General features: G+C 38.1%; 1 protein-coding gene across 11 annotated transcripts in view; it reads right to left on the bottom strand.

Moving 5' to 3' along the window:
- FRY (FRY microtubule binding protein) overlaps positions 1-13,312 on the bottom strand; it is a 227,796-nt gene that overhangs the window by 10,699 nt on the left and 203,785 nt on the right. For all 11 annotated transcript variants that reach the window (XM_048295017.1, XM_048295020.1, XM_048295021.1 and 8 more), the window contains 5 exons: positions 10,833-10,996; positions 9,769-9,958; positions 4,648-4,797; positions 3,052-3,150; positions 2,512-2,595 (listed from right to left, as the gene is read on the bottom strand). In XM_048295017.1, coding sequence (XP_048150974.1) covers positions 2,512-2,595; positions 3,052-3,150; positions 4,648-4,797; positions 9,769-9,958; positions 10,833-10,996 — 687 coding nt within the window. The remainder of the gene's footprint in view (positions 1-2,511; positions 2,596-3,051; positions 3,151-4,647; positions 4,798-9,768; positions 9,959-10,832; positions 10,997-13,312) is intronic.

Raw genomic sequence — 13,312 nt, 5'->3', positions numbered from 1 at the left:
TTGCCTTTGCCCATTTTCAGTAACAGTAACCATAGTCAACAAATCATGTGCAATTATTTTGAAATAAGATCTGATTAGAGAAACTGTGCCAAATTAGTTACCAGCATCATGAGGCATTTGTGATGCAGCCACTTGTTACAACGCTGAATTTGGTCTCACAGCTGTCTCATCTGTAAAGGGGTCTGTTTTCCCCTCAAGCTTTTTACCAGGTGGGGAGTTCTAAGACTCTTAAGATTTCTGCATTCTGTAGAGAAAGCTGTTGCTTTTTCTTCCTTACAATTAATTCTTAACCTTTTCCAGGAGTAGCCTGGTTTTGTACTGGACCAAACAATTTTTTTTAGGACAGAAGTTTTCAGCAGGATTTTGGGCCCTAGACTAAACCTCAATGAGTTTAAGAGTTTAGGCAGGTTCCCTTGTGACTATCACTGTAAGACAGATTTTTTTTCCCCCTACAAATATTAGATTCTTTAGCCTTTCATGTTGAGGGAGAAGTGGAGAGGAAAGATAAGAGAACAAATACTTGCCAGTCTAGGAGTAATTTTTCCTTGTCCCTTCCTAATCCCATTTCCTCAGTTTCCCTGGCCTCTTCCTCCCATTACACTTTCATTGAATAAACAGATTGTTCCTTTGGGAAAAGCTGCTTCAGTTGAGGTGCATGACTAGGGGAAGAAAAGGAATACGCCTCTTCATCCTGTCAACTTCCAAGGAATAGTGCATTTTGGCCTGAATGAATAGTGCTGGGGAGAAACCAGGGACTCCTGAAGGAATGAGAACCCCCAATAAGCAGTATAAATACTAACCCTGGCTTCACAAAACACACATTTAATTACGAAACAGAGAACACCTAGTTATAAAAGCCCACACAAGTGGAACATGACATTTACTGACTTTTAGATGTGTTTAGGCCAGCTATGTGAGTTCAGCTCACAGGTTATTCCTTCTCCTTAGCATTATTTCTTTACTTTTTCAAAAAAGAAACAATGCAGGTGATCAACAAGATGTGTCATTCTGCATCCCATTCTATGCACTTCCAAAAGAGAGATGAAAAGGATAAATTAAGCTGTCTACAGCAAAGTATGTAACACTACAGTCTGAAGTCACTGTTCAGGGTGTTGTACATCAGAGGGAAGAGAACCCATGCATGTCCCAGTAGTGCCAAGTACTCCATGCCCCTCTTGCAGGAGAGGTAGTGGTATGTATTCCAGGTCTCTTTTTTCAGATTTGAGAATAGCTCACTTGTAACTTCCTTGCACAACACCACAATTACAGAAGAGACAGTATCTTACCTAAATGCACTGGAAAGTGCCTAACTTTTGCTGGTGCCAGTGCTAGGTGGGGGAAGATTGAACATTTTTCCCACAGCCTATGATTGCAGCCAGACGATTTATTAGCAAATCAGACTGGATTTGCTAATAATGTCAAGGAAGCCAAAATGCAGGGGTGGAAAGGATTTGGGAGTCTTGGAAAATGGCATAAAAAAATAAAAATCAAGGGAGTTCAGAGACAAGAAGACAAATACATAGAGATGGGAAAGAGAGGTTAAGATAAAGATAGAAGAAAATAAAGTGACTTGGAGGAGAAGACAGACAAACTGAAACCAACACAAGAATAAAGCAAGGTATTTGAACAAAATGGTTACAACAGGCAACTCTGTGTTCTGAAAACGTCACAATTATCTTTTATAAGTAAAAATACATAAAAGGAGGAAACATCACTTTTTTCTACATGCTGTTTGCTGCTTCCTAATTTTGGCTAATTCTGTCTAGCCCCCTCTTTTCCCCATCCCTCCACATTCTCTTTCTTCCAAAAGGAAGCAGCCCAACAAAGTAACATTCCTTAACTCATTATGCAACCAAGATATCATCTGTTTCCTATGCTTAGTATATCAAATAACAGTATTAACTGCTGATGGTAATGATATCTGAAAATACGATTCCTTAACTGGAATCAAGAAATATAAACAAACAAATAAATGTACATGTGTGTATGAATTTTTTGTTAAAAATTGATAAAGATATTTTGCCTTAGCTCTAAACACTGATCCACAGCATAAATAATTTCACTGGCCAGTTTACAGTCATTGTTTTGTAACTACTAATCGAAGTGTTTTTCAACCAGGCAATTTTGCTGTTGGGCCGACGGAGACTGTAACAGCCGAAGATAAAACGGGAGTAACATGGAAGGACAGTACAGCAGGAATGATTTTCAGAGACACTGTGGAAAACTGCTCCTGCAACATCTTTCTAAAAGGGAGAGCACAGGGTTAGGATCAGCTCTGATTCTTCATCTAGACTAGGAAGGCAGAAGTACCTCCTCTGAATACTTCCCATTTCCTGTGGCCAGGACTGAGGCAACAACAATAGCTTCGAGCCTAAAGTGTGAAAACTGGATTATGCCCAAGCCCGGCAGAGAATCAAGCAGGAAGTACAGCTGGCTCTTGTGGGTTCAAGAACAAGATATAGTACACATACGTCACTTTATGGGAGAGAAAAAACACTGGCCATTCATTACCTTCTCTTCCGAGTCCCCTGGCTGGCAGGTAATAACTCCATCTCGTGAACCCCCAGCAAATGTTGCTTTGCAGTTTGCAAGCCACTGTTTCCAGAGAGAAAATAAAGAAGACATGAATAAAATCTATGGTTTAATTCAAAGAAAGATAAGCAGTATTTTAGTTTCACAGCACAGGATGTAAACAAAAATTTGCAGTTGCATTTTTTATTACCATAGACTATGAAAATTTGCTTTGACTGTAATTTAAAAAGTGTAGTCTTGATTTCTATTAGTATTTCAATTGCATGAACTAAGAAAATTAATCAATGAATAAATAGGAGAGAGACCAGGGATATTAAAGATACCATTGTTTCTAATACTAAGGGATACAAAAGCTACTTTTTAGTTCTAGTTCATATGTCCAGGAAGAAACATCCAACAAATCCAGTATCTGAAACACATTTTTCTACTGAATGTTAGTTTAAACAGATCTGAGTGGATGTGCAGTTTCCTGACATAGCCTAAGTATACAGACAAGACCAAGAGCATAATTCAGCATACCGAGAGTGTTGCCTCTTTCCTGTTGTTGTATGTGTCCAGGTACTCCTGCAGCTCTAAAACACTGAACTTCAGCTTTTCAAGAAGGCCACAAGAGAGCAGCTGGAGAAATGAAATCAAAGGGTCTATAAATGTCACTATAAAAGAATGCAAATACTGGTAACAGTATAGGAAAGATATTGCAAAATAATATTTAGATTTACATATACTAACACTGAAAAATATTTACATTTATGCAAAAATCTACATAACTAGAATATTATAGTGAAAAGTCAATAGCAAAAGCTGCATGCATGAGAATGTGGAATTGAAACTGTGTTCTGTGTTTAATGACTTAGCAGAGGACTTCTCTAAAATGAAACAGTGCACAAAGCTTAACCAGTTTCTCTCCACAGCTCTCTGATGACATAAGGCACAGCTCTTCCATGGTCACAGCAGTGGGACCAAGATTACACTCGGCCAGTTTCTGCCTCTAGACTTCAGTGTGGGAGGTCACACTGTCCTGATGCTGCTGGATAAACATGAGCCAGAATGAAGACAATGGGAAGGGCCATCTAATTCATTCCCTAATACATATTTTTATAGAATTACAGAATAATTAAGGTTGAAAAAGACCTCCAAGGTCAAGTTCAACCTTTGACAAATACCACCATGCCCACTAAACCATATCACAAAGTGCCACATCATCTTGTTTTTTAAACACTCCCAAGGACGGTGACTCTACTGCTTCCCTGGGCATCCTGTTCCAATACTCTTTCAGTGAAGAAACTTTTCCTGATATCTAACCTGAACCTCCTCTGGCACAACTTGATGCCCTTGTTCCTTCTTGTCCTGTCGCTGGTTGCCTGGGACAAAAGGCTGCCCTGCCCCTGGCTGCCATGGGCAGTTGTAGAGAGCAGTAAGGCCCCCCCTGAGCCTCCTTTCCTCCAGGCTAAACAATCCCAGCTCCCTCAGCTGCTCCTCACAGGACTTGTGCTCCAGACCCTTCCCCAGCTCTATTGCCCTTCTCTGGACATGTTCCAGCACCTCAATGTTCTCCTTGTAGTGAGGGGCCCAGACGAGACACAGGATTTGAGGTGCTCTCTCATCAGTGCTGAGTACAGGGGGACAGTCACCGCCCTGGTCCTGCTGGCCACACTATTGCTGATACAGGCCAGGATGCCAATGGCCTTCTTGGCCACCTAGGCACACACTGGCTCATGTTCAGCCAGCATCATCCAGCTCACATCACAGTTGACTCAAATGAAACCACTAAACATATTACAATCTTCCATGCTGAACTAGCTTCTTCTTTTTCATTTGTGAAGCCAACTGGGTCCAGTAGGCATCTGTTTTATATTGGGGTTTGGCACACAGGCTCAACACATCATAACTATTCTATGAGATTCTATGATTTTATACTGCCCATCTGTCACTACTTACCTAATAAAATAACATAGAAAATGAATGGAAATACAGTTTCTGAACAGGAGATAAAAAACAGAGATAGGAGGGGAGTCCCTTTTTGACATATCTGTTCAGGAGTTGCTCAAAAGTGAAACAGCCAGGAAAATAACACACTTCAATGAAGTACCTGCCTTTTGAAAGGAATATACTCACTGTTTCTGCATCTACAAAGAGGGTGGGACATTCTGAACACGATGTTAACATCTGAGAAGACCTCACAAACTTGGAGCCTATTCCTCGCAAGTTGTCTCCCAAGTAACTAGCTGCATCACAGGTTAGAAAGCAGAATCTTTTCTGAATATTCTGGAAAGCAAAATACAGTTTTTTACATTATTTACTCGAGTACGAGCTTCTTTCCTTTGTAAGCAAATGGCATGGTTGTTTTTCTTTGCATAATAAAGTACAAAAGAGACCATCTCCCTGCAGAGAACTGAATGACTGCTCTAGGATACTGAATAAGAGTTATTATGCTGGAGACAGTGTACAGCTGGGCAGCTGTGAAACTAATCACAGAGTTCATCATAACCTACTACTGAAATACATTCTTTCTTGTAAAGATGAATCAATCTTTATAAGCCTTTTAGCCACAGGTAGCTTTTTTTTCTTGTCCCTACAGAGTTAACAGAGTTGATCAGCGTGTTACTTTTTCTGTCCATTCCGGGCATTGTTTTGTTAATATTCCATGTCAAGTGGCTAATCACATAATATAATGGACATCCTAATGCCAAACAGCAGTACAGAAAAATCAGAAAAAACCTTTTGTTTTCCCCTGTGGGAAGAAGCTTCGTACTGAAACTTTACTGCTGCTTGGGAGGATTCCAGAAATACTGCACTGCATCCAGGAATTATTCTTCTCAGCAGATTTTTTTAATGTTTTGAGTCCTAAACCAGTCTAGTCTTCCAAAAACATTTCAGTGCTTTTCAGTGACTAATATATAAAATGAATAATGAATAAAAATAATATATTAATCTTGAAGTATCTGAAACAATGATTTTGATAAACACCCATCAGTTTTTACTGCCCAACTATATCCCACTAAGGCCTAGTGCTCAGCAGGTAGGAGCAACATGAGAATATTTTTAAAAATAAAAGTATGCAACATTTTTATATATTTCATTCCAAGTTACCAAAGGTGTTTCTCTGAGGAATGTAGGTTAGGACTTGTACCATAAGTATGCCCCACTGGAGGGAAGCACTTCCCAAATATCAGTCTGGATGATAGACATAGAAATAGCCTGTTACTGCTGCTGCACTGGTACATGGAAGTTAAGTACCTAAAATCAAGTGAGTTGAATTTGGACTTTATTGATAATGGAAGCTGTTGGAGTGAGTGATTTTCTTTAAATGCTAAATAAGCCCTCACACTATACATAGGCTATACACTATAAATGATTAATAAAATGGTCAGAGTTCCCGTACCAATCAATTTTATAACTACTTATTTGTGAACGTCTCTTGAAAGCATCTCAACTGCCCATCTGAGCACAGTTAGGATCAGACAGACTATACTGGTTTTACTGTTTCCACCATCTTACTTCAACACAAAGTGCTACACACGTCACTCAGCACATGGTACAGATTCTCTGCTGCACTGAGTCTGTAGTAGAGGCAAGGGGCTATCACTAATTACCACCAACCAGATAAGTGATTATTTGTATGAGCAACTAGCAGAATCATCTGAATGATAGGGCTTGGTGACAACTGGAGATTTACTGCTGTGATGCCCTCTGGAAAGAAAGATTCAGTCTAAGTCTTTGTGAAACTGTTGCTGATAACTCTCCTGGCAAAGGAAAGAGACCTAGACTTGATCTTAGCCAACAGAAAAGACCTAGCTGAGAACAAAGAAGTGGAAGGAAATTTAAAAGGACAGATTATGAAAGAGAATCCAAGCGACATTGGTTGAAAAGGACCTGCAGAGAACATCTGATGCAACCTTCAGCTCCAAGTGGGACTATTGCTGAGCCCAGATCAGGTCAGACATGCTTTTAACTACCTGAGTCTTAAAATCTCCAAGGTCAGAGCTTCCTCAAGGCTCTGGGTAACCTGTTTAGTTGCTGCAACGCCCTGCTGGGGAAAACCACTTGAGTTACAAACAACTGACCTTGTAAATCTGAGGCAGTGAAGGAGACAGATTACAGAAATAATATAACTGACTTCAATGCATTCAGAATTTGCAGTAAGGAGCCCATTAGAAATAACTTAATGAAGAAAAGAGATAATGAGAGGAAGCCATTCCTTTAGGGGAAGAAAAAAAAAAGAGGGCATAAGCACTTTCTATACTACTGAAAGATAGAAAATATATTACACTATACAACTGGCTAAATCCCAAATATCTCACTTGGGCAAATACTTGTGGAAAAAAAAGTAGAACAGAAAGTGAAACTGCTTTGAGTTGCTAACCTGGGTACCAAAACTTGTATGGCAATGTAGGCACAATAAGCAGAGAGGGAGGTGCCACGTAAACTAGCAAGAGAAAGAGAGAATGTCAAGGAGTAATCCAGAAATAATTAAGAGGAAGGCCAAGGAATCACAATGGAGAGAAATAGCTACCAACATGTTCCTGACAAGACTGATGTGTTCCATGCCTTCTTTTGCCTTACTGCTTCCAGAAAAGGCATCTGGGTACAAGTAACAAGGAGACATTATGAAAAAGCAGGAGAGAACAGATCTTGCTAGCTGGGATATTTTTACATCTTTGCGGATAAGCAAAATTCATGCTATGGTAGTTACAATACTGGGTGACGAGATCCAGGAACCATTACAAATATCACTGAAAACTCCCAGAACAGAGCATTATTTATGAAAATAACTTCCTCAGAGCATTTCAGTCATGGCTTCATCAAAACCTGACCAATCTACTACTTAGATTCAAGAACAGATATTCTTCCTCTACTCCTTTCCTTTTCAAATATTCATAAAAGCAACAATCAATCTACAGCTAAGATGATAATGGTCTTGAAGAATGTTTTAAATTATTAAGCGTGAAACAGTGAGAGACTGTACTTTGCTATCCATGTATAATACTTCACTAAATATATTTATTTTATATGGACTAACAGTTCTATAATAAATTATCACCTCAGCTTTGTCCTTCTGGGTACAGACTACAGGGGCTCAAATCTATCAAGCAAAGTCTGAATGCAGTATATATTTTATGAAATGGGATTACTGTGAATAGTAATGCCAGACATCAGCATATTATGAATAAATATATACCTGCATATAGTCACTGTGCTTTGTGTCCAAGTAAGTAATAAAAAAATAGAAAAGTTTCTAAGAAAGTTTTCTCAGAAAGTTTTCTTCTTAATCTCAGGTTTCCTCTCCTGGGAAGAGGACTTTACATAACAAAAGGGCTCGATTGTGCAAGGTATTTGCTAGATCTGAAATCTACTTGTCTTGCAACTGTCTGGTCTGCTAAAAGACATTTAATTTGAGGGAATTAAAAGAGGCAGCAGTAAAGATAATCCAGAGATCTCTGACCTCTGACTCATTTACAGGAAAAGCACTTCAATAATTTCAGGAATTTTAAACAAGTTTAGCATGTTGTGGGCAAACATCCAAGACACCATTAACTTGATACGGACTGAAATGTAGATGCCCTGGAAAATGCACTTCTTTCACTTCACCAAGTATTTAGTTGACAAGCTCCTCCAAACAAGGATTTTATTTCACAGTCAAGTATTTTGGCAGTACTTTGCATTGCAAGCTTAGCACACACAGGACTTGTTTCTGAAATTTCCTGTTAATGAGGGTCAAAAGTCAAAGTTGGCGGATGAGTAGTAAAGTTTGATAGTGCAACCAAAATACAATTGCAGACAAGCTGGGATCCTATGAAAAAAATAAGGGAAAATAATACTCCCATATTTTAACCCTGAAAAGAAGAACAAAGCTATTTTTATAAACTAAAAATATGGCAGTGACTCCAGCTAAAAATTGTGGCTTGTTGATATTATTAATACCTTTTTCTTCCTCCTCCAATATCAACTGAAGAAAATGAGTAGGGAATCATCTGAATATAGGGCAAGCACAACAGCAAATGAAGTGTGTGCATACTAGGATTTCGAGTTAAACAGGTACTTTACAAGTAATGTTTAGGTTTTTAATTACATAGTATTATTTATTTAGTCTTCAGAAGTGTGGCACCAGTTCCTTTTCACCTCTTCAAACAGAAGAATCAAGGACAAGGAAGTCTGAACACTCAGTCAGGGCTAGTAACCTCTAGGACTGAGGTTAAGATAGAAAAGCTGACATCATGAATAAACACAGAACTAACACGCAAGGCAGCACTGGGTTTTTTTTCTTCCAAATGGTTATTTATCAGTGTTTAAAAGAATGCCTACAAGACACCCATATTTACAGTGGTATAATGTTTAAAGGAGGACAACGTGCAGGTAGAAAAGACATTCAACTACAGTGGAGCATGGAGGAAACACGAAGAGATTCTTACTACAGGATGCTTCTTTCGTATCAGGTTAATCTTAGATGAATGAAAAGATCTTGAAACGGTGTGTTTATTAGCAGACTACCCCTTGTTAATAAAAAGGTGTGTACTCTGAGATCATAGGTACTTAAACTTTGCAGAAAGTTACCTGGCTACTGCTTTCACTGCTGGAGCATGCTAAACATCCTGCAGCTGCAGGAGAAACAATTAAAAAAGGCTTTAAAACTAATTACAGGTAAAACCAGACAGTCATTCCTTAGAACAGCTTGTACATTTGACTCTTTCTTTTTTCATCTTTTTGTAAGATTCTTATCTTTGCAAGCATACAGTTTTAGAATGGAGAACTGTATTTCTAGTCTTCAGACTCAATCTCCGGAATTTATGTTACATGATGGCAGCTGGGTATTTCTATTCAGATGACACAGTACAAACCATTTAATAATGCTGACATTTACATGGACACACTCAGATTCAAGAGTTTGAGATAAAAGAACAGATTAACAATAGTTTGAGATCAAAAGGGTCATTTCCTTGTCTCTTGCAGCTACTGTTTCTGCAGTCTGATTGTAAAGTACTGAAGAAAAGACTCTTTAAAGTGGATCTATATTTTGCAACATGACTGCAAACCTCCAAGTATGAGATACATAGTATTTTCATGACAAAACTGGTCACAGAAGACAGTACTGTATGAAAATGTAGTACAGCAATTCTGCAGTACACAAAATTACAATGGCTATATATATCTAGTAGTTCATTACTGGGGCTGCTATCAAGAACTACTAATTGCCACACACAAACATTATGATTTTGCACCTTAAACTTATTTTCTCACCTTAAACAGGGAAGAGAACACATGAAATGTATAAACTGCACAGGAACCATCAGAGTCACACATGAGCTGGTTGATGTGACTACGCCAGGCTTCTTCTGCATCATCACATGCTGCTGGCTGAAATGCAGCAAGGATGGCGGAAAAAAATGGTGAGGGAGGAGGGGAGGCATTTCGATCAACATCTCCAAAACTGAAGGAGAAAAAAAAAAAAAAAGAGGTGGTGAAAGGAGAATACCAAGAAAGTGGCAGATAAAATATGCTGTAACAGAGAGAAAAAATCACAGGACCAAGTACAGCACCTCCCTAAAAATATTCATGAATTTTCAAATTACTTTTGAAAGTTGACGAGATGTTGGCTACAATGAGAAAAACCTCCAAATCAGAATCCCTATCTTCAGGCCACTATCATCTATCTCCTCCATCCCAGAACACTTGAATTGTTTTCCTGTACCATCATTTGGAGGAAGAAGGCTAAAATTTCACAGGAGAATAAGGCTCTCTCTCTCTCTCTCTCCCTCTCCAGGCTAACTGCAGTCTCACTCAGCATTCAAAATCTGAAAGAGCTCCAGATGGCATGTAAAAAAATCTTAAATCCTTTTTATAACATATACTGGGGTCCAGCCACACTCACCAGCAGCCTTAAGAGCACATAGTTGGGATTTTTAACAAGATTGAGATTTTCTTTCCTGAGAAATCAGAAGGATGAATACACATCTGATTTGTTGAACAGGTACCTAAGTAATATCTCCATTACTGCAAATCTTTCAAAATCCTCCTTTTTATTTTAATTAAGCCTATTAGATGCATAATGCCTAGCTGCATAGATGCATATAAACAGCATATCTTTTTTTTCCTAGAGGGAAAACCTTGGTTTTGTTTTGCCTTTTTTTTCCAGTTGTGTGATAATTATGTGTGTAATTAGGGCATTGTCTTCTTATTGCTCCACACTCAAGAGAATTTTATAACTCCTTTGGCCAAAACATCCATTTCATTAACTATCACCCTGTTATCACTTTGTTGTACATTGTAAAAGAATTTGTGTGAACAACAGCGCATCAGAGTACCTAGCAAGAGCAAATTGTTCCAGCCTGTCAGCTTTCTCTTCAGTTTCTGTCATATCCAGACTAAGGCTATCACTGCATTCAAATGCTCCAGGGAGCTCATTTGTAGACCCTGAAAGGTCATCCTCATGGACTGCTATATCTTGTTCTTCAGGTACAGCTTCAGCCTAGGGGAGTGAATTAGAATTAGAATTAGAAAACTGCAAATTAGTAAGTTAATTCCTCTAATAAATAGAAAGCATTTAATGAAAAAACCTACCAGACAACATGTTAAACTGCACAGATATAAAGCCACAGGTTATAAATGACACAAATCAACTTACCCTTCTTCAAAAATACTGTATTTGTTCAACTTTCTGTCTTGGATAAATATTATTTTTAAGGCATTTTTTCAACTTGTCTGCAAAGAATTTCAGATTCCAATGCATATGGTAACATAGCAAGGAAGTAATTTTCAGGAAAAACAATAGGATTCTTTTTACTGTCAGGCTGTCCTTGTCACCTAACATTTTATAGTGTCCAAGAGTGTACTATAGCCTCTCAGAATATATTGAAAACAATCACTGTCTGGAAGACTATATGCATGTTTAGAACTGGGAATTAATGTTAGCATGTCATTTACATTCAAGAGGAATCCAAAGCATTCTAACAGGCCATTAAAAGGATTATGCTTAATTTCCTTCCTTTTTCATCTATCAGCACCTAAAGCTCTTGATTTCTTTTTGAAACATTCCAGTTCCTCTTGCATTTTTAGTCTGAACAAGTTTTGTTTCAGTTTTAATCTTTTGGCTTTTGTCTGCCTCATCCACAGCACCCAAAGCAGTTCCTGTAGGGATGACTGCAGTGGGCTGCTCACACCTTCATGTACATATGCCCATGTGCATGTACATACATGTGTTGGGAATTAATAGGGAGGGAAATCTGTGTCAAGTGGAATTAAATGAGAAAATGGACCTCTGCAGTTTATCAAGTCTGCTTGGATCCTACACATTAATTAAGGGGATTCGTATTTGTAAAAATTAAACAAGACTTGTAACAGAAAGGACAGGATCAGAAATTAAGTAGAATAATCTTTTGGTTTGCTTTGTTTTCTAAGCAAAAGAGATAGGAATATTCCTGAGTTCAGGGTGAATGAAATGAATCAGAGCCCAAACCATCTTGGAAAGAAAAATGCAAGCTATATGGCTGAATTATCAGAATAGGAACCAAAGCACCTGGTAAAAAGTGGAAATGTTTCATGCTTATTCAAGAAGTAATTAGTAGTAACCACTTTCAAATATTAAATATTAGCTTGAAAGAACCACTGCAGTTTCTTCACTGCAATGACAGAGCTGGTAGGAGGAAAACGCATTTTGATGGGATAGAGCAAGGGAGGAAGGAAGAGGAAGCAAACACCTCCCACCCACTGGAGTCTAATATGATGCCCCAAAAGCAAAATAGAAAAGTGAACTTTGAATATTCATGCAGGATTGTAGTACACTTCCAGAAATCTGTGAGCTTAGATAACTTGAAAAATACATAACATAGCATCATCTGAACTTTTGTAACCCTCATAGAATTATCCCACTATCTTTAATAGAAAATAAGTTTAACTAATTTAATGCTGTTAACAATAATGTCTGGATGTTGCCATTGAAACATCTAGGAAGAGGCTACATAATCAGTCTGTTTCTCTCAACTGCTGTATCTATTTAAAGGTTGAGATGATATTTTTGTTTTTGCTTATGATGCAACAACTAAACATTTTGTAAACCAATAAAGAAGTAAAAAAAATTTCCTTTGCATCGATGACACCTCATCAGCTCTCTAAAAAGAAGAATTCAGAGCAAAAGAGAAACAGGAAAGAGCTCAGATTTTGTGTTATGAAATTAAGTAAAAATTATTTAGGTGTAAGTTTCAAGTTTTCTGACTAGAAACTGGATAGATAACTTCTTCCTTACATTGACTCCAAATTATTTTGAGTAAAAATACAGAAGTATGCACACTTGAAAATATCTTTGAGGCAAAAACCCCACCAATAAGGCATTCTGTGCTTATCAATTCAATCATCTTTGTAACAGTGGTAACCTGGGCCATATTTTACACCAATATCAAACCTGTACCAGGACTAGCTGAATTTGCCTGTCAATTCCACAAGAAACTGCTCTGATTTTAGATTCTTCACTTACTGACTTATTCCAAAGCTTTTAATTTTTGATGAATATTGGCACATGGGACATTAAAGAGATTTTGACAATAAAGATTCCAAACCCCCAGACATGCATTGAACTCCTACGCTGTGATTTGCAGTTCTTAATGTACACACCAACAGCTACTGCAGCTGGATGCATGAGATCAGCTGCAGTCACCACCTGCAAATGTGTCTGTTCTGACTCCTGCTTCCTGAACTGAAATTCTGCCAACTTCTGCTCTTTATGGTTGTTATGTAGTTACTTGTCTACCAACAGTTGTTTTGACAAATGATAATGAGTTTACCTTCTCCA

The sequence above is a fragment of the Corvus hawaiiensis genome, chromosome 2, assembly GCF_020740725.1.
Source record: "Corvus hawaiiensis isolate bCorHaw1 chromosome 2, bCorHaw1.pri.cur, whole genome shotgun sequence".
Taxonomy (NCBI): Eukaryota; Metazoa; Chordata; class Aves; order Passeriformes; family Corvidae; genus Corvus; species Corvus hawaiiensis.
Note: the sequence above shows the minus strand (reverse complement) of the source record. Positions and strands in the feature narration are given on the sequence as shown.